The sequence below is a fragment of the Neoarius graeffei genome, chromosome 18 (assembly GCF_027579695.1).
Source record: "Neoarius graeffei isolate fNeoGra1 chromosome 18, fNeoGra1.pri, whole genome shotgun sequence".
NCBI lineage: Eukaryota > Metazoa > Chordata > Actinopteri > Siluriformes > Ariidae > Neoarius > Neoarius graeffei.
In genome coordinates this window covers 24849575-24872051 of record NC_083586.1, presented here as the reverse complement: position 1 = coordinate 24872051, position 22477 = coordinate 24849575, and the positions used below count along the sequence as shown (strand labels likewise).

The 22477-nt window shown below is 42.5% G+C and overlaps 1 protein-coding gene across 1 annotated transcript in view; it reads left to right on the top strand.

The window, feature by feature from the left end:
• The first annotated feature begins 9314 nt into the window (after positions 1-9314).
• The window catches only part of LOC132866039 (zinc finger protein 883-like), a 45220-nt gene continuing 32057 nt past the window's right edge, over positions 9315-22477 (top strand). Inside the window, exons 1-2 of the mRNA XM_060898597.1 lie at positions 9315-9424; positions 21074-21245. Coding sequence (XP_060754580.1) covers positions 21086-21245 — 160 coding nt within the window. The 5' untranslated portion in view covers positions 9315-9424; positions 21074-21085. The remainder of the gene's footprint in view (positions 9425-21073; positions 21246-22477) is intronic.

Below are 22477 nucleotides of genomic sequence, written 5' to 3'. Positions count from 1 at the left end.
ATAGTTCAATAACATAGATTATTCCTCAGTGCTCACACTAATATCTCATATTAATACACAGGACAGTTTAGTGTACATACATACAGTACCTGTGAAAAGTTTGGACACACTCAGTACTATGAACGAGTAAGTGTGTCCACACTTTTGACTGATAATAGCGTGCGGCTGATGTACAACATGGGGTGCTCTTCACCCTCTACGACATGTGACAGCACAGCGCCCAGGCCTGTCTCCAAGGTGTCCATCTGGACGATGAAGGGGAGATCAAAGTCTGGGTTTTGGGGAGCAGGGATGGTGATAAGGGCTTTCTTCAGGGCCTGGATTGCCTTCTCTGTCTGCCTGGTCCACTTTATCTTGTCCGGCTCCCCCTTCTTAGTCAGATCTGAGAGGGGAGAAGTTAGAGAAGAGAAGTTGGGCACGAATCTATGGTAATAACCAGCTAACCCCAAAAAGGCACATATCTGGTGCTTGGTGGTGGATTGGGGGTAATTCTGTACAGCCTCTGTCTTCTTGGCCTGGGGCTTCAGCAGGCCTTGGCAGATGCAGTAGCCCAGGTACTGTGCCTCAGTCAGTCCCAGGTGGCACTTCTGGGGGTTGGGGGCTAATCTAGCCTTCCTCAGCTCCCCCAGGATGGATTTAAGGTGGTGCAGGTGATCCACAAAGGTGGACAAATGGATGATAAAATCATTGCGATATGCAGCAGTAAAGTCTCGGTGGGTGTGGAGGACGACGTCCATGAGGCTTTGGAAGAGTGTGTTGAGTGTGTTGTAGCTATGTGACTGAAGGATGACGATGTTGTGATTGATGAAGTTAAGTACATTCGATTTGTATAAAAATTATCACAAATCATGGTTGTTATGCTTTATGACAGGGTAACGGAAATGGATGATGAAGCATTACATCACTGGTTTAGATTACACTACTTTATGAAAGAAGAGAGACATTATGTACCATTACATCACCCATTAGGATGACAGTCTTATGAAAAGAAGAAAGACATTACTGGTCAACATAACCATTCAGCAGAGACCGGAATGTGCAAGCAAAGAAAAATCTCAAAGATTTAACTAAGCAAAACAAGTAGCAATCAGAATAGCCTGTTCCAGTTTCAAGCATCAAGTAGCAATCAGAACAGACTTTACCAGTTTTAAGCATGCCAAACATATATTTCTATCAATTTTAAAGTATAGTACAAGCAAATTTATATCTTAAATTGTATATTTTAAATTGGAAAATATTTTATATTAATATAGAAATCATCAGCTAAAATACAAGCAATATTATACTTGTTTCTTGTTCAGCAGATTTGTCCAATAGTCACTGTTGGTTGAGTGACTTTTTTGCCATTTGAAAATCAGTGTAGCTCCATGAATCAACTCAATGAGTGTTCTTAGTGCAGGGTTTTAGGGGATTATTATAATTTACACAATGCATTTATTAATAAATTATTAGGTGTTGTAATTTTTATAGTACAATTCTCTGAAAAATTGTTACTGTCTGGTTAGTGATTGATGTTGGATTCGATTTGTATCAAAATTAAGTTATCACAAATCATGGTTGTTATGCTTTACAAACTTAAAGTTTGTTAGTTTTACTACTTGATTTAAGTATTGCATACTCACAATAAACATGTGACTTTAAGTACCGCACACTCACAAAAAATAAGTTATTTTAATTCACTAGCTTAATTTTACTTCACTTAGTTTTTCCGAGGTAATGAGTTTGCATACTTTACATAAAGTCAACTTATTATATTTTACAGTGTAGGGGGAGTGTATTGTAAGTGCAGTGCAGTCCATGCAGCAGGTGGGAAGCCCAAGCCGGCCTAGAGCGGGGTCTCTGGTGGGCGCTGACAATGCCAGAGTCTGTCAGCTGCCCAGAGGTGGAGGGGGCGATCGCTGGCGATATGTGCGGGGGGGCCTGAACTCATTATCCTCTACATTGGCAAAGTTTCTTGCCCAGAGAGGGACCCAAAGAGCACATTCATGATTCGACTCACCTCCGAGAGCTGCAGTGCCTTTTAATACTCCCCTGGCTGCTTTTTCTTCTTCTTTCAGCTATTGCTGTTAGGGGTCACCACAGCAGATGTCCCTCTATCTCCTGTACTCTGTATCTTTTTCTGTAGCACCAACCATCCTCATGACCTCCTTCACCACATCCATACATCTCATCTTTGGTCTTCCTCTTTTCCTTCTACCTGGCAACTCCATCTCCAGGATTATTTTCCCAATACACCTTGGATCTCTCCTCTGTATGTGTCCAAACCATCTCAATGTCGCCTCTTTCACTTTGTTTCCAAGCTGTCCTACATGTGCTGTCCCTCTAATATTCTCGTTTCTAACCCTGTCCAACTCTGTCACTCGCAATGAGAATCTCAGCATCTTCAACTCTGTTACCTTTGGTTCAGCCTCCTGTCTTTTTGTTAGTGCCACTGTATCCAAACCATACAACATTGCTGGTCTTACTACTGTCTTGTACACTTTCTCTTTCACTCTTGCTGGCAGTCTTCTGTCACGAATCACTCCTGATGCTCTCCTCCATCCATTCCAACCTGCTTGCACTCTTCTTCACTTCTCTTCCGCATTCACCATGATTTTGTACAGTTGGCCCCAGATATTTGAACTCATCTGCTTCGACCACCTCTATTCCTTGCAGCTGTACCATTCCATTGTCCTCATGTACATATACTCCATCTTACTCCTACTGACTTTCATTCCCCTTCTCTCTAGTGCATACCTCCATGTCTCATGAGCCCCCAATGGTCATCACAATCAACAATGCAGTACTGGAGAACACAAGCTCTTTCATGCACCTTGGTAGCATTCTCTCTGATAATGACTCATTGAGTGAAGAGATCATCTCCTGTATCAGGCACACTTCTTCAGCATTCGGCTGCCTCCATAAGTGTGTCTTCACAAACCATAACCTTTGCATCTGCACGAAGGTCACAGTCTATCATGCAGTCTGCATCTCGACCCTTCTCTATGGATGTGAAGCCTGGACATTGTAAAGGAAGCAAACCAAGTTCCTCAAAGCCTTCCATATGCATTGCCTCCAACACATCCTTGGAGTGACTTGGGAGGACAGAATCCTCCATATGCAGATCCTCAGCAAGGCTAACTCCACAAGCATGGAGTTCATGATCCTTCATCATGTCCTCCATCATCTGAATGGCCCCCAACCGAATGCCCCGGATGGTCCTCTATGCAGAACTCACAGAAGGAACCCACTCCTGTAGAGGACCCAGGAAGCATTGGAAGGACTTCTTGAAGTGGTACCTGCAGTCCTGCAAAATCCCTCCTGCTGACTTTGAGATCCTCGCCGAGGACCGCATGAACTGGAGGCAGACTGTGTCCCAGGGAGTCCACCGCTGACCAGGCTGAGGGAGGAGAAACGGGCCCAGCAATACCTTCAGCAATTCCTTCCCTCTGCTCCTGAGCCTGGTCCCTTCATCTGTCGTCGTTGACCCAGGATCTGCCAGTCCAGGATCGGGCTTCTCTCTCATGAGTGGGTGCATGAGAGATGGTGACAACCCCAACAGCAACAACAGCAAGACCTGGGAAGGCAAAGAAGATAACAAAGAGGAGGACCTCGTCATCATTGAATTTTCAATGGACAGCCATAAGCATAAGCAACCTCCATGTCTCTAAGTTTTCTTCCTCTTTCTCCCTGTTATCACTACAGATCACAATATCATCTGCAAACATCATTGTCCATGAGGCCGCTTGCCTGATGTCATCTGTCAACCTGTCCATTACCACTACAAACAAGAAATGGCTTAGAGTCGAGCCCTGGTGCAATCCAACATCCATCTTAAATCCCTCTGCCATTCCCACTGCACATCTCACTGCTGTCACACTGTCCTCATACATATCTTGCACCAATTTCACATACTTCTCCGCCACTCCTAATTTCCTTATGCAGTGCCACAACTCCTCTCTCTGCACCCTGTCATATGCAGCTCCTTCTGGCCTTCTCTGCATTTCTCTATCAACATTCCCAAAGCAAATATTGTATCTGTAGTACTCTTTTCTGGCATGAAACCATATTGCTGCTCACATATCTCCACCTCTCCTCTTAGCCTAGCTTCCACTACTCTTTCTAATAACTTTATGCTGTAGCTGGTCAACTTTATGCCTCAATAGTTCCTGCAGCATGGGACATTGCCCTTGTTCTTGAATATTGGTACTAGTATACTTCACTCCTCAGGCATTCTCTCACTTTCCAAGATCTTGTTAAAAAATCTAGTCAAAAAGTCAATTACCATCTCTCCAAAGCATCTCCATGCCTCCAGTGGTATATCGTCTGGGCCAACTGCCTTACCACTTTTCCTTCTCCTCATAGATCTCCTTACTTCCTCCTTGCTAATCTGCTGTACTTCCTGATTCACTATTTCCCCCTCAGCCAGCCTTCTCTCTCCTACATTTTCTTCATTCATCAGCTTCTCAAAGTACTCCATCCACCTTTTCAACACACTTCACTTGTCAGCACATTTCCATCTGTATCCTTCATCAGCCTAACCTGCTGCACATCCTTCCCAGCTTGATCTTGTTGTCTTGCTAATCAGTATAGGTCATTTCCTCTATCCTTAATTTCTAACCTTTCATATAGTTCATCATATACCTTTTCCTTTGCTTTTGCCACTGCTCTCTTTGCTTTCCCTTGCATCTCCTTGTATTCTTTTCTGCTCTCTTGATCTCTCTTTTTTCCCCAGTTTTGCTGTGCCAACTTCTTCCTCCTTATACTCTCCTGGACTTCCTCATTCCACCACCAAGTCTCCTGGTCTTCCTTTCTTTGTCCTGATGTCACTCCCAGCACCTTCCTAGTTGTTTCCATCACCACTTCTGCCATAGTTGTCCAATCATCTAAGACCTCTTCACCTAATGTCTGTCTCACCATATCCCTAAATTCTGACTTACAATCTTCCTCCTTCAATTTCCACCATCTGATTTTTGGTTTAGCTTCCTCTTTCTTCCTCTTTTTTACCTCCAAGGTCATCCTCCCAAACATCATCTGATGCTGCTTATCTACATTCTTCCCTGCTATCACTTTGCAGTCTCCAATCTCCTTCAGATTGCATCTCTGACATTAAATATAGTCCACCTGAGAACACCTTCCTCCACTCTTATATGGTATTCTATGCTCTTCTTTCTTCTTAAAGTATGTGTTCACCAGAGCCATTTCCATCCTCTTTGTGAAAGTCACCACCAACTGCCATTCCAAATTTCTCTGCTTCACTCCGTACCTACCCATCACCTTCTCATCACCCCATTCCTTTCTCCAACATGCCCATTTAGGTCTGCTCCAATCACCACTCTTTCATTTTTTGAAATAGTTTCAACCACTTCATCCAACTCACTCCAGAATTCTTCTTTCTCCTTCATCTTGCACCCCACTTGAGGGGCATATGCGCTGACAATGTTCATCATCACCCCTTCGATTTCCAGCTTCACACTCATCACTCTGTCACTCATTCTCTTTACCTCCAACACACTCTTAATGTACTCTTCATTCAGGATCACCCCTACACCATTTCTCCTCCCATCCACACCATAATAGAAAAGCTTGAAACCACCTCTGATGTTCCTTGCCTTACTTCCCTTCCATTTTGTGTCTTGTACACACAGGATGTCAATCTTTCTCCTCTCCATCATATCAGCCAGTTCTTTTCCTTTACCAGTCATAGTCTCATCTCATCTCATTATCTCTAGCCGCTTTATCCTGTTTTACAGGGTCACAGGCAAGCTGGAACCTATCCCAGCTGACCACGGGCGAAAGGCAGGGTACACCCTGGACAAGTCGCCAGGTCATCACAGGGCTGACACATAGAGACAGACAACCATTCGCACTCACATTCACACCTACGGTCAATTTAGAGTCGCCAGTTAACCTAACCTGCATGTCTTTGGACTGTGGGGGAAACCGGAGCACCCGGAGGAAACCCACGCAGACACGTGGAGAACATGCAAACTCCACACAGAAAGGCCCTCACCGGCCATGGGGCTCAAACCTGGACCTTCTTGCTGTGAGGCGACAGCGCTAACCACTACACCACCGTGCCGCCCACCAGTCATAGTGCCAACAGTTAAAGTTGCAACCTTCAATTTCACTTGCCTGCCTTTTCTATTCCCACATTTCTTCCAAATTAGCCTTCCACCTCTTTTTTCCCTCCTTTTCCTACCAGCAGCATAGTTTCCACTGGTACCCTGCTGGGAAACAATTCCAGTGGCAGTCCAGGCCTTGAATGATCTGGTATGAAAGTCCTCATCATCATCTGCATAGTTGATTTGGCATGAGTTTTACACTGAATGCCCTTCCTGATGCAACCCTCCCCATTTATCTGGGCTTGGGACCAGCACTAAGAATGCACTGGCTTCTGCACCTCAGTGGCTGGATTATACTTCCCTGGCTGCTTGAAGAGGGCGAATTAAGGCACCAATTATGCCATTCCAGGCATATGTGATCAACAGGCCCCACCCCCTGGCCACACTGCTTCTAGCTGTCCAAAAAAATGGTGCTGAAGCGCTGCTGTTTCTTCCGCACTGTGGGAGCAGTTGGGCAAGGAGTGGTGCGCTGCTTTGATGGTGGTTTTCTGGAGCCACTATCACACAGACACTGCCTACTGCTCAGCAAAGAATGGGGAGCATTAAGGATGAATCCTCAGAACTTGAAAGGATCACCCACAAACCTGTCCAGTTCTGTGGCCATGTGTTGGAGGAGATGGAAAAGCAGTCTGCTGGGTCAAGATCTGGGTTAGGGCTGCTGCAAGCTGTTGGATCTGAGCACTCATCTCCTGCAGACGCTGCTCTTGCACTCTGAGGTATTGTTCCTGTGCAGAGATCACATTCCGGAGAGGATCTGAATCTGCTGCTTCCATTGGTAAGGCAAATCAACTGGTCACAATATAATAGACAGACACAGAAGCAGTTATGGTTCAGTAATATTGTTTGGAGTTCAGACAGGCAAGAAAATCCATTCCAAATCAAGGTCAATAATCAGGCATTTGGTCAATCAATTTGCAAACAAAATAACACAGGCAAGACAGGAATCAGATAACCAGGAAACAAAAACAGGAGCCAATAAGCATAAACAACAGTAGCAGATAAACAGCTTGGTAAGGTCAGATAAAACTGTACTGAGTAATTGCTTTGCCATAAGTGTGAGTGGGGAGTCCTTAAATAATTTCAGGTGTGCAGCAAAATAAGAGGCAGGTGTGTGCAATTAGTATGCAGTGAGCTTAAGTGTGTGAGGTGCTGGAAGTTGGAGACTTTGTAATTTTTTTCCTCGACATTGAGTGATTCCATAATTTTTCCTACTTTATTGGGGGGAAATGCCATTAATTAAGATAATTTAATTTAATGTGTTTATGTTCCATGAAGCCAGAAAGTTCAGCTGTTAAAAATTGGTTTTGTGTCATGCCTATGATTTATTTGCAACAAAATAAAAAAGCTGGGTGAACATCCTCTAAGTCTGGTGATTCCATCATTTTTGCCAGGGGTTGTACACTTTTCATGGACATGAATGTGATGGCAATATTGGCCTTTTAAGTATTTTTTGTGTGGAATAATGATGGTACAACATACATATTTAACAGAGAAAAAAACAACAATAATTTGTTGCACAAGTTTTAATTTATTTTGAGTTTCCTGAAACCAACTGATGAACCTGATCCAGGCTTAAGGTAAACCATGTTTGGTTGGTTGGCTTAGGCAGAATTGCAGCAGTTGGGTGGTTAGTTCCTTTTTTCACACCTACAGTATGGGCACTTTAGAGTTGTCAATTCACCTAATTGCATGTTTTGGACTGTGGGGGAAACCAGCGCACCCAGAGGAAACCAACGCAGACACAGGGAGCAGATGCAAACTCCACACAGAAAAGCCCCCCTGTTGGCCACTGGGCTCGAACCCAGAACCTTCTTGGTGTGAGGTAACAGCACCAATCACCATGCTGCCCTAAAATTATACCTACAGAGTAATAAATATGCATACAGCATACCTAATAATTGATTAAATATTGCCTTGGACAAACACTTTTTGTAGACCTCAACAAGAGTTTGACAGAAGTCTAATTGGACAGGGGCTCCTAATTGGTGTAACAGAAAAGCATTCACCCTTTCTTCTGGAGATTGTGAGTTCAAATCTTGATGTTGCCAAAAATCAGGAAGGGAGGGGTGTCAATCACAAGTGACCCTAGTCAAATGTCTGTGAGCTTGTACATTTAGAAGTGGGTAGATAGCAGGTGTGTTATGCTGCATAAGCAGCAGTTGAAATAGATGCAGTCAGCTGGCTTCATGTGCCTCAGAAGAACCCATCCATCCATTATCTGTAGCCACTTATCCTGTTCTACAGGGTCGCAGGCAAGCTGGAGCCTATCCCAGCTGACTATGGGTGAGAGGTGGGATACACCCTGGACAAGTCGCCACATAGACAAACAACCATTCACACTCACATTCACACGTATGGTCAATTTAGAGTCACCAATTAACCTAATCTACATGTCTTTGGACTGTGAGGGAAAACGGAGCACCTGGAGGAAACCCACACAGACACGGGGAGAACATGCAAACTCCACACAGAAAGGCCCTCGCCAGCCGCTGGGCTCGAACCCAGGACCTTCTTGCTCTGAGGCGACAGTGATAACCACTACACCACTGTGCCGCCCCTCTCAGAAGAGCCTTCTTTATTAATCTGCCCACTTTGTGCTATGCACCAGTTCCACTGGAAGCAAACCAGCCCCAAATAATTTTAGCCTCTAGCAGCAAAAACCAGCACAGAAGTGTTCAGAACAACCAAATGTGTAAAAGCATGTAACATTACACTTTTTAAAATGACATTTTAATTGTTATTAGTAGAAGTGTGGGCGGCACGGTGGTGTAGTGGTTATCACTGTCGCCTCACAGCAAGAAGGTCCTGGGTTCGAGCCCAGCGGCCAACGAGGGCCTTTCTGTGTGGAGTTTGCATGCTCTCCCCGTGTCTGCATGGGTTTCCTCTGGTTTCCCCCACAGTCCAAAGACATGCAGGTTAGACCGTAGGTGTGAATGTGAGTGTGAATGGTTGTGTGTCTATGTGTCAGCCCTGCGATGATCTGGCGACTTGTCCAGGGTGTACCCTGCCTCTCACCCATAGTCAGCTGGGATAGGCTCCAGCTTGCCTGAGACCCTGTAGGACAGGATAAGCATCTACAGATAATGGATGGATGGATGGAAGTGTGTGAGGGATAGGGTTAGGTTGAGATAGGCGTCCTTCACCCTGAAACTCTACTCCAATTCAGGTGGTGGCGGTAACGCGTCCAATAGCTGCTTCTCCAACCGACAGAAAACATTGGAGAAGAAAAAGCCGCTGCTCGCCTGAACAGCTTTAGCCCCTCGATTTCTAAAAATAAAAGCACGTTATTGTGTCTGGCTCTGAGGATTTAAAACCCTGAGGTAAGTTAAACTGAAGCTGTGTGGTGGAATCCCAAATGCATCTCCACTTCACTGTTTAAGTGAACTACATTCAGTATGGAATAATGCAATTTTATTTGCCAAATGAAACATGCCATGGTAAATCTTTTTGTTACATCAGCATCTTGTTATGGAATAGCCTTACTAGTCATATACAGAACCTCAGGTACAAACCCCAGTTTAAGTCTTAGGTTAAAGGATTTTTATTCAATAGTTATTGCTCTCAGGAGTCTTCAGCCTTCATTAATCATTTACTTACATTTTTTTTTAATAACTAGACTATATAATTTTCAACCCTACTTGCTATTGTATACTCTAACTTTTGTTCCCATGTTGATCATGTAACTCCTCTTGGACCACAATGGAAATAAATTCTTGCATTTTATAGCGTTATGCATTTATTATTATGCTATTCTTATACAGTGTCATTTTAATAATTAATGAATCAATTTTTTTTTAATGTACACACGATGTAGTGCACTATCCACTAAGGAGAGATTTGTAGTTGGGCTAACTTGTTTATTTATACTATATTGAAAGTATTTAAATATTCTTCACTTCAAGTTCATTTCTATTGCATTAAGAATTTTGCTAAATTGCGACTTCCTCGCAATTCCGACTTTATTGCGCTCAATTCCAACTTAATTTCTCGGAATTTCAACTTCTCAATCGCGGCTATATTTCTCGAAATCCCGACTTGATTTCTTGCAGACTTGTTTCTCGTATTTTTTTTTTTTTTAGCCAATCAGATAGCGTCACCCCCTCTGCAGTATGTTAACCAGAAAGCTTTACAAATTGAAAATAGATGAAATCATAGCAGACTATTTTAGGTATGGTTTTCCGAACCGGGAGATCTTGTTACTGGAAGAATCCTATGGTTTTGAGCTCTAAAGCCAGTATCTCACTGGGCTGCGACTAGTTGGAGACACAACAATTGTGATAAAATATGCGAATTGGCGACAATTTTCACTTGGAATCACGCTGAATTGATATTTGCATATTTTACCGCAATTGTTGTGTCTCCAACTAGTCGCAGGCTGTCGCAGCCCGGCTTTCCCTCGGCAGGCAGGGAAGTAGAGGAAGCCTCACGGAAACAGACTCGAGAAGGGTTCGCGACGGCTTTGCGACGCGTTTGCGGCTGTTTTGAGAGAAATTTTGTCGCGTGAATTTTTTTTAACATGTTCAAAATTTCAGCGACGAAGGAGCGACACTTTGCGACTCATGCGAGGAAATTGAGAAGCCCCACGAATGTTTCAAGACACTTTTGAAACTCTCTCGCGAATGGCGTTCGCAAGTTGTCGCAGCCCAGTGAGATACTACCCTAATGGTGATGATACACGGGGCAACTTTTTGGGCAATGTTGCCGAGCAATGTTGCTGGGCAATTGCGTTTTGACTCTTTTCTATTGAGACTGGGCAACATTGCTTCTTTCTGAATGGTTTTGATAATCTCTGGCAACTTTTTGAGATAAGCCAATCAGAACGCGAGTATCGAGTCATGTGACCTCCGGTGAGGTTCGGATCAGAAATTTCAAACAAATATGGCGGCCGCTCAGTGTCGAGTGAAGAGATGGAGAGACTCCTCATCTGTTTTTACGCCGGTAAGTTGTTATTTTAATATTCTATATGGAGGAATTTACCTCACCAAAGCTCTAAAAAACAACAGACAGCTTGATTAAATGGTCACAGCAAAAATTAAGACATCGATTTTTTTTTTTTAGCTAACTGTAAACTGCCGTTGCTAACTGTTGTTGCCCTGAAAAGTTGCCCTGTGTCTCACCTAGTTGCCCGTTGCCAGCAACTTTGCTCGGCAACATTGCCCAAAAAGTTGCCCCGTGTATCATCACCATAAGCCTCTGATCCCTGGAGAGAAAGAACTCTGTCTAACAATTGGCTCTGGCAGCAACGAAACCTGTTACTTCAACTCCAGGCTAAAGGCCCAACTCTCAAATCTCTGCATCCTGTTTTTGCTCTGGTTTTATTCTTAAAGTTGTGGCCAGAAGTGAATTGTATCTTCACCGCTTTGATGCATCTTCCAGGATATTGGTCTGCTTGCTGCTGATTTTCATCCACCACGCTGTCTTCTGTTTACAAAATAAGTTACACCTCCAAGACGTGTAGGTTGTTCACTGATGGTCATCCTAATCGTGTCATAACTGATCATGCTTTAGCTTAGTTTATGTGGAGTAGGAAAGTGGAAAGCATTGTTATTACCTCTGCCAAGGAGGTTGTGTTTTCAGTGCAGTTTTTTGTCCAATAAATTGACTTGATTTGTATAATGCTTTTAACAGCAGACATTGTCGCAAACCAGCTTTACAGAAAAATACAGATTTTAAACATATTAATTAATAAATGTATCCCTAATGAGCAAGCTTGAGGCGACAGTGGCAAGGAAAAACTCCCTGAGACTACATGAACAGAGACTCAGATTGTTTTGCAGGTCAAGGGGCCCACAGGGCCCCTCCTGGGAAAAAACAGGGGCCCATTTCTACAATGGGGGGCCCAGTGATTATCCTTCAGTTGAAGCGAACCTAGTGAGCGAAGCGAGCCCAATGAACAGCTGGGGCAGCCCAGGGGCTGTTTTTTTTCTTCTCAATTCAGTTTTTTTTTTTTAGTATTAGAAGCCATATGAAGCAATGTAGATGACAAAAATCAATGCTTCAACCAAATATATTGAGATATTGTTTAATCAGTGGCAATATTTTGGAATTCAATCACAGGCCACTATATATCACATCTATATTATCTCCTTGTAAATTATAATTTATTTTATTAACTTGTTTTCAGTTTGGTGTAGGTCTATAGTAGTAGTAGTAGTCGCCAGTGGTAGTAGTAGTGGTTGATGTTGCAGTAGTTGTTGTAAATCTAGTATGACTAATTACCTTGGGTATCAGGGGTATCAGTTTTTTTCAGGTGAATGTACTCTCTGCCGAAGAATGACAAAATAGATGTATTTTTCTTTTTTTTCTTATCCATGTTTTCTTGTCTCTTTCGAATATTCGTACATAGACTGTAAGACACCACCTAGCGAAAGACTTGGATCAGGTTTTACTCGCTTGGGACGCTACAAACGGGGCGGCGTAAATACGCGAACGGGTCCGATGTATACAATATGGCGGCGGTCAAAACAAATTCATCCGATGCTGAAATCTGTTGAATATCCAGATAATTATGTTGGAAGTTGCATATTTGTGCAAGATTTTCGATATTGAGACCATGAAGTCAAGTAATAGCAGTCCCTCCAGGATTCCGCGGGCCTTTTTTGTGATTGTTGCGGGCTAAAATGTCTGATGTTGCGGGGGTTTCCAAAAAATTGTGATGAAAGTTGCAGTGTTTTTTAGGTTTTTGTTGCGATTACATTGTGGGAGGAAGTGAAAGTTGCGAGAAATTGTTACGATTTTCTCTTTTTGTGATTAAAATTGAGTGATATGTTAAATATTAAGTTATTACTGAAAAACTATTGATTAAAAAACAAAGACACTGAGAAATGGTCCTATAAACAACGTTACCAATATAAAAGATTACCAGGACTACAAAAATGCAGAAAAATAGGCTTTACTTATCCAAATGCACCTGTTGGTTCAAAAGTTAAAGTGCAGAGAACCTCACAGCACAACATGAAGTTACCTTAAAATATAATATAAATGCCTCAGCTTTCATGTAAGAAAAAAACACTATTAATACTAGTACTGTGTGCAGGCAGTCTCTCCTGAAGACTAAATTAAACAATAATTATAAACTAATAAAATAAATGGCTCAGGCTTCATAGAAGAAAAAAAACAATTTGAACAGAATCTCACAGTATGATGCTGAAGCTGCCTAAACAATGGAAAATAAAATACCATTTTGGCAAAAATGTTGGCATCCATTAATTTCTTGTATTAAGTAAAAAAATAATGTAAAGTGCACACAGTCCTTCACTGTAAATATAACACACTTTCAGTAACAGAATTTAAGCCTACATAAACACTGACTCGCACAGGCTGCTTCTCTTGAACGGAAACACGGAAGTAAGCAGTGTTGCCAGATACTGCTAACGTTTTCCAGCCCAAAATATGTTCAAAACCCGCCAAAATGCACTTGAAACCCCCCAACTAGGCGGGAAACCGCCCAATCTGGCAACACTGGAAGTAAGGCGGAAGGTAGTTTGTCGACGTCACCTCAAGACGACGCCAACGATTGGTCAAATTTGCGGGAAAGTTGCGGTGATTGGATATAATTGCAACACCGCCCTGAATTCGCGGGGATTGGTTGAATTTGCGTTGAAGTTGCAAATCGCAACATCGCGAAATCCTGGAGGGTCTGTAATACGCCACGAAACGTTCTAAATAGGGTATAAAATGCTCGCGTCCATATTGGCCCTTGCCCCTCTCGACAATGCATTCATTATTCGAAATGGTGCATCTTAGACATGGGCACGCCAACAGTCTGAGTCTCTGCATGAATATGAAACCTCAAAAGGATGGGTTCCCATCCTTATTTGGGTGATAACAGATTGCATGATTATACTCACTTCTATGAGTTATTGTCTTGGATATTGGTTTCTTGTGATCATAGCAGGACGTTTGCAAAGAGAATCTAGTGCAAGGACACTTTTTTTTTTCTTTTGACTTATGAAGAATGCTTAAGGCTGCTGCTTTGATTTAATTGTTCTGTGGACATAGGATCCTTTATATATGGTCAAAAATGCAATTGTATAACCAGGCAATTCATTAGAGTTTTACCATGAAGTCTATTTTGTTGATATCAACTGTTCATTGATGGAGATTTGAGTGGAAAACTGTTAATTACAACTGCAGTCCTAAAGTGCATATTTAGACTGTCCATATGGGGCCATCCTCCACAGGAGAGAAGTGATGAGAACCTCAGTTAGAAGTACGGTATCAGGATAGATCAGGGGCTGTACATATGGGGCCATTCTTGCAGGTGCGAAGTGATGAGAACTTCAACCAGTCATAGGGCATCAGGATGGACCAGACGGGTCCAAAGAGCAGGAGAGGTCAGCATCACTGGTATCTCAGGAGTGGCCTGTAACTAGAGAGAGAGAGAAATGCAGCATTCCGAGTGTAAGCAGGGACTCTGGCAAGACTAACTATAACAGCAAACTCAAAGGGAGTGCCAGAAGGAAACACAGACATGAGGGAGCCCTGGGATATAAATCAGCAGCCATTCCACTGTCAACAAACCCGAGTGAACGTGTGAGAGTGGGGAGGTGACCGTATCCATACATCCCAGTTTACCAAAACACTCTATACCTGAGGACCCTCCAGATCTACTCCTTTACATCATAAAAAGCGATTAATAAAAGGCTTGACTAAAAAGATATGTTTTCAGCATTAAACACTGATAATCTGTCTGAGTCCTGAACACTACTAGGGAGACTGTTCCATAACTGTGGGGCTTTGTAAGAAAAGGCTCTGCCCCCTGATGTAGTCTTCACTATATGAGATACCAACAGATAGCCTGCATCTTTTGATCTAAGTAGGCATGGTGGGTCATAAAAGACCAGAAGTTCATTCAGGTACTGTGGCGCGAGATCATTCAGTGCTTTAAAGGTCAATAGTAGTATTTTATAATCAGTGCAAAATTTGATTGGGAGCCAATGCAGTATGGATAAGATAGGGGTGATGTGATCATATCTTCTAGTTCTAGTAAGGACTCTTGCTGTTGCGTTTTGAACTAACTGGAGCGTGTTTATGCACTTATTGGAACATCCAGACAGTAAGACGTTACAATAATCCAACCTAGAGGTAACAAAAGCGTGAACTAGTTTTTCTGCGTCATGTGGTGACCTTATATTTCTTATCTTAGCAATATTTCTGAGATGGAAGAAAGCTATCCTTGTAAATGTTATCAATATGAGTTTCAAACAGAAGCCTGGAGTCAATGATCACCCTGAGGTCTTTTACTGCTGCTTGTGAAGAAACAGAAAGGCCATCCAGAGTTACTGTGTAATCAGAAAACCTACTTCTAGCTCCATGTGGTCAAAATACAAGTACTTCTGTCTTGTCAGAGTTAAGTACAGGAAGTTAATAAGCATCCAGTGTCTAATGTCCTTTACACACTCCTCAATTTCATTAAGCTAGTGTCGCTCATCTGGCTTTGCAGAAACGTACAACTGTGTGTCATCAGCATAACATTGTAAGCATGGTATTAGCTTCCAAATAATATTACCCAGAGGTAACATGCATGAAGAAAAAAGCAGTGGGCCTCAGACAGAACCTTGTGGAATGCCAAACTTGTTCCGTCATGTTCCGGCTCAAATTAAGCCCTGTCTCTGTGCTATGATGAGGTCTAAATCCTGACTGATACATTTCATGGATGTTTTTCCTATGTAAATATGAGCATAACTGCTGTGCGACAGGTTTTTTTTTTTTATATCTCTGAGATAAAGGGGAGGTTTGATATTGGTCTGTAGTTGGATAGCTGACAGGGGTTGAGGTCAGGTTTTTTAATCAAGGGTCTGACAACTGCTAGTTTTAAAGATTTAGGTACATAGCCACTGCTAAAAGAATAATTGATCATTTTTAGAAGATGTTCGACTGCTTTTGGTGTTATCTGTTTGAAGAATCATATAGGTAAGGGATCTAGCACACAAGCTGAGGATTTTGATGAGGAAATAAGTGAAATTAGTTTAGACTCTCTAAGGGGACTAAAACATGAATCATTTCTCTGATGTAGTTATATTGTTCTTGACAGGGCTACTTATCAAATTAATTTAAATTAAATTAATAGCTTGATATTTTTGCCTGATTATTTTCAATTTTACTATTGAAAAAAGTTCATGAAGTTGTTGCTACTACATATTGAAGGTGTGCGTGTGTCTGTGGTGGTCTTATTCCTAGTTCATTTTGCGAAAGTATTACATAAGAATCTAGGATTATTTTTGTTATCTTCTATGGCCACACCAATTTAATTAGTTGGTTCTCTGATTTTTTCAGGAAAAATATGAAGCAAGCGAGCGAAATAAAATAAAAAAAATGCTCTGATGGTAAAATTAGCAGTGGAAATAGAGGGCTTTCATAATAGAGAAACAAAACAAAGGCAATGCATTATTGTTACACATTTCATATGGCTCTTTTAATAGCTTATCTTATTTCCACCCATATGCATTAAGGATCATTGAAAATAAAAGTCTGAAACAACAGTCTTCATTTTTAGGCTACTCCTGATGGCTAAATACTTCGAATGATTTTTTTGTTTGCCCCTCACATCAATCAATGAAATATATAAATCAAACCCACCTCCACAGAGTTGTTGTCCAAGTTGGCACATCGCAGGGTAACACGACATCTTGAGTACAACTGTGCAAAGTTTTCCCACTCTTGAATTTCAACACACCTGTCAAAGATTTTACGCTTCTGTTCGCTGAATATCCTAACAATCACAAACACAGGCTTTGCAGGATTCCCCTCCACAGGCATTCATTATACCACATTATACCACAGTGCTAGTTCTTTTCTCTTGAATTATTTTCTTTTAAGTGGAGCTACATTATCTAAAGTATAGCCAGGGATGTGATTTTTCCGCGAATTCGCGGAATTCCGCTTTTTTCACCTCAATTTGAAAAAAAAAAATTTCCGATTTTTCGCTCAAAAATCCGCATTCGTATCCTATTTGTTCCGACTTTTAGTAATTCCATCATTGAGATGAAACGAGGTACGTGATTGGCCCATTGCTCTGTAACAACCAATGAACGCGCTTGTTAGATAGCTGTACGTAAGCTCGCTTCAAACAAAGAGTTGAAAGATGGCAGCATCCGTGATCAAGCGTAAAGATGCAAATCGAGTTAAAGAAATCGACAGAATAATGAAAAACAAGTTCCGCTGGGAATGGTTGGAGAAAGAGGTTGCTACAGACATTGGACATAAGACTGTGAGACATTTGTTCAGCGATTTCGTTCTTTGGGGGGAGGGCAGAGGTCTCTGGCTGTCAAGTTTGGGGATGCTGGGACCTCCCCTGCCCGAGCTACAAGCGTGCAAAGTCGGGCTGGAGCCCGGGATAGAAACGAAACCTAAGCGGAGCACCGCGGCTCGCCTCGGGGCGAATTATGTCCCGAGGCGCAGGGCTAGCGCGCCCAGCCCACGCTGGTTCTTTGGGGGGAGGGCAGAGGACTCTGGCTGTCAAGTTTGGGGATGTTGGGACCTCCCCTGCCCGAGCTACGAGCGTGCAAAGTTGGGCTGGAGCCCGGGATAGAAACGAAACCTAAGTGAGTGAACACAGTAGTTTTGAATATCCTTAAGTGAGTGAACACTGGGGTTCTGAATATCCTTAAGTGAGTGAACACTGTGGAGTTATGATTATCCTTTGGTGAGTGAACACTATAGAGTTATGTATATGAAGTTGACATTGCTGGAGTAGAAACTGCAGAAAAAAAGTGACTGATATGCTGGAACTGGACATGGATGCTAGCATCTTTTTTCTTTGAGAGTTCCTGAAGACTTATGGATGAATTCTTATGTTGCATCATGTTTGTTTGAAAAGGCACATTTAGGTATGTTCAACTTCTACAGTAATTGAAAGTATAAATTTTGTTTTTCCTTATACAGTTTTCTATTTATTCTAATGCAGATTTAATTTAGAATGACATTTTTAGGTTTCATGTTTTGGCTTTTTGTCAGTTAAGAATCATTGAATTTGCTATAGGGGCTCAGAGTTGCATGTTGACCATTAAATTGGCTTGAATTTGTTAATCATGACAAGTTTTTTCTTGTGTGTTTGCTTGCCATTTTAGTACAATTTTTAAGTCAGAAAACCCCAGAACCCAGGAGCTTCGGGGGGGCTTCGCCCCCCTTGTCCCTCCACCAGGGCGCTGCCCTGGACCAGCTGTGGGCCGCCTTCCGGCTAAAATTTTCAGATAATTTCACCAGCCCAAAATCACATCCCTGTATAGCGGACATTAACTCTCAGCATTCAGTTGGCTGATCAATTTCTGTGGGGTCTGACGGTGATCCAATCAAAGTTTGATAACTCTGGGAGACTACGGATAAAACTTTTTGCAGTAGTTGGTGTGAATGTACGTTTGACACAGTAGTGTGGCAAGGTGCATATATGCACCTTGTAGATTCAGTCGGGGTTAATCAGAACATCACAGGACCCACTTATAATGGTGGGTCCTATGATGTTCTGATTAACCCCTACTGAATCTAGAATGGACACACACACTGCTCTCAGAGAGTCTTCCAGCTTATCAAAGTGAATATTAAAGTCTCCAACAATTAATGCTTTGTCTAAAGAAACAACCAGGTTTGAGGTGAAATTTGCAAATTCAGAAAGAAATTCAGGGCGGCACGGTGGTGTAGTGGTTAGCGCTGTTGCCTCACAGCAAGAAGGTCCGGGTTCGAGCCCCGTGGCCGACGAGGGCCTTTCTGTGTGGAGTTTGCATGTTCTCCCCGTGTCCACGTGGTTTCCTCCAGGTGCTCCGGTTTCCCCCACAGTCCAAAGACATGCAGGTTGGGTTAACTGGTGACTCTCTAAATTGACCGTAGGTGTGAATGTGAGTGTGAATGGTTGTCTGTGTGTCAGCCCTGTGATGACCTGGCGACTTGTCCAGGGTGTACCCCGCCTTTCGCCCGTAGTCAGCTGGGATAGGCTCCAGCTTGCCTGCGACCCTGTAGAACAGGATAAAGCGGCTAGAGGTAATGAGATGAGATGAGAGACTTTTTCATTGACACATCTCGCCTTTAGGACCACAAAGACTAATTCTAAGCTACGTTATTATATTACAACATTTAAAATCCCAACTGACATCCAAGTCAGCTGTTTTCTATTAATCTTTTACTTTTTTTGAGGGTGAAAATACCCATGGATTCTAGCCCCACGTGATGGAGCCTAACGACGCCACAGTGTTTGCCACGGGAACTCAACACGCCACGCCGCCTGAAACGTAGCTCATTTCAGTCACTTGCCGGCTGACAGCGTTTTCACTTCTATCTCTCCCCCCGCGCCCGACCCCTGTATTACTGACACTGTCTGATGTGCTCAGGGACGGTCGGGACTCTGAGTGTCTCCCCCCCCATGGCTGTTTCAGCCCTTAAATCATCTTCAGTGTTTGAAGAAGCTCGTCCAAAAAACTTTGTCAGCCTACACTGTGCCATTGTTTGGTTCACAGAGAGATAAATACACCACCACACCAGGCCAATTAAGACACACTGTGATTGGTCAAAAGTTTGGCGCTCATTTGGTCATTATGTGTAGTCGATTTTTATTGGTCACAAGCACATGCTCATTGTTCACACTCGGGCTTCCCGCCGTCTCTTCACTGGGGTTGGATTTCAGCAAACGGAGGGATTTCTGGAAAAGATGACATGATAATTATGACAAATAGATTAGTCACTGTGACTACTTCTAGTAGTTTTCTCTTCATCACTGATGGATCATATTCATCAATTGCGAGTGTGATGAGCGCCAGCAGGAACCCTGCATATGCTACAGCATGGTCACGTGGTCTGGCTCAACCAATCAACAAATATGTCATCTCTTCCGGTCATGCCAGAATCCAAATCAAAGACAATTTCTTGGTGGAATAATTAAATTTGCAGCAAATTATGGGCAGTGGAGACAATATAAATCGCTTGAACATTGAAAGGCAAGTCTTTATTTTTTTCTGGGATTGAGTGGCTGGCACAGACTGTCTATGTAGGCAGAGAAAACCGCCGGTCGTCAGCACTTATAGACATCTCTGGTGGTGTATTTAGAGATTACTCTGATGAGAAAAACTCTTTCCATCCTCTGAGCAGTGATGCGTGTTGGAGCCAGTATTAACCCTCAGTTAGTATGTGTGTGCACCTTCTATAGGCCTAGAGGGTATTGTGTCCAGGGGGATGATAAATACCTAGCCAGGGGTGGCTGATTGGAGGCAACAGCTTCTTGTATCTCCTGCTGCGCTCTAGTTTACCATCTTGTAGAGGTGTAATGGTACACGTATTTGTACCAGACCATTTTGGTACAGGACTTTCGGTACGGTGCAGATGTGTACTGAATACAATCTTTAACAGTAATTAACATATATATGTTGTGTTAGTATGAAGAAATTCAAATGTATTGAATTCATGTCCAGGTTTTTGTGTTATGCCTAGATAATTATTATAAATAACTGTGATGCCGCCTCCTCTGCCAGTTAGACAAGGCTGGTGTATATTACTGTATCCAGGAAGACTAACTTCATTTAATACTACAGACTCCTTTGGTTTAATCCATGTTTCTGTTAAACACAGTACATTAAACTCCTGATTAGTAATAAGTTCATTAACAAGTAGCACTTTAGACGTAAGAGGAGATCTCATATTTAATAGTCCTACCTTTAGAGCAAAGGTTCTGGCAGTGGCTGTACAGTCAGTACAGTCTAGTTTTATAGTAACTGGATTACTAGAACAAACGCAGAGTCTACTTTTTTATATAGCTCAGGGAACAGACACAGTCTCAATATAATGGAACCTGAGTGACGACTCTGTGCAGCAAGCAGGTAGTCGGTTTAGCCTGTTTGTCTGCTCCTTTGTCTTGGCTCTGGATTGTCACAGATTAACTAGGCCTGTTCTGAGACTATGAGCTATGCTGCAAGAAATGAGAGCAGCAACTTTCCGAGTGGGATGGATACTGTCCTGCTCTAACAGATTTGTTGTTTGATTTTTAGCTGTGTGAGGACATGAAAACGGAGACATCCAAAGATGGAGGGATATCAGAAGTTCGTGTGAAGAAAGAGGAGACGCTGGAGCTGAAAATCTACAACGATGGAGACGACCTCGACAACCCACCTGAAGGTCTCTCTGTTAAAGTGGAAGCTCCTGACAATAATGACTACCTCTGTAAGATATCAGGCCACTCTGATGCTCAGTATAACTCGCTGTTTATTCTACCCTACACACTAACTAGTGCACTAAAAGTACAATACAGTGCATTTGGAATGTAGCCTCAGTCTTGGATAAAGTGTGAACTTTGTCTATAGAGAGTGTAATATAGTAGCAAGGAGTGAGAGACACTAAATTTTATATATATATATATATATATATATATATATATATATATATATATATATATATATATATATATTTATTTATTTTTATTTTTATTTTTTTTAATTTCCTTAAAATACAGGGTTCTCCTGAAAATCGGAAGTAGCTGGCTTAAAAAAAAAAGGTATTAGGTGGCTCTGGAATTTGTGGTGGCAAAGCCGTCGCTGTGTGCCAAAGATGCACTAATGCTGAGGGGTCTGGGGGCATGGCCTTACCCCCCCCCAGAAAATTTTGAAATTTACATGCCTTCTAGTGGCTTCTGGTGCATTCTCAGCAAATAAATTGCTAACCATTTCCCTGTAAAATACTTGCAAAGTATGTATGAAACTTCCCTCCAGATGTATGTGTACTTGGCTTTCTCAGCTACTCTCTGTAGTATGCTGCCTGGCTCTGTAACATAACTACATGGTGAGCTTATTTGGTGCATGTGTAAAGTACTTGATGTGCTTCTGGTGTGGTATTGTGTAGTTTTAATTTCAGCATAAATCTTTCCACTTTATAAGTATGAAGGCTTGGTTAAAGGACCATACATCTCTATTGCCCCTTTTCCACCAAAACAGTTCCAGGGCTGGTTCGGGGCCAGTGCTTAGTTTGGAACCTGATTTTCTGTTTCCACTGACAAAGAACTGGCTCTGGGGCCAGAAAAACCGGTTTCAGGCTAGCACCAACTCTCTGCTGGGCCAGAGGAAAGAACCGCTTACGTCAGCAGGGGGCGGAATTGTTAAGACCAACAACAATAACAAGACCGCGAAAGATAGCCATTTTTAAGCGACAAGAAGCAGCAGCTGTACAAACGCGAAGTCATCCATTATTATTATTGTTGTTGCTGCTGCTTCTTCCGTGTTGTCTTTGCTTCGATATTCGCGCCAAGGTTTATGCAAACGTAGCGACGTAACTGACGCATACAGCGACGTAATGACGTATACAGCGAAGTAATGACGTGGCTTCCCTTAGCACCGCGAGCTATGGAAAAGCAAACTGGTTCTCAGCTGGCTCGCAAGTTGAACGAGTTATGAACCAGCACC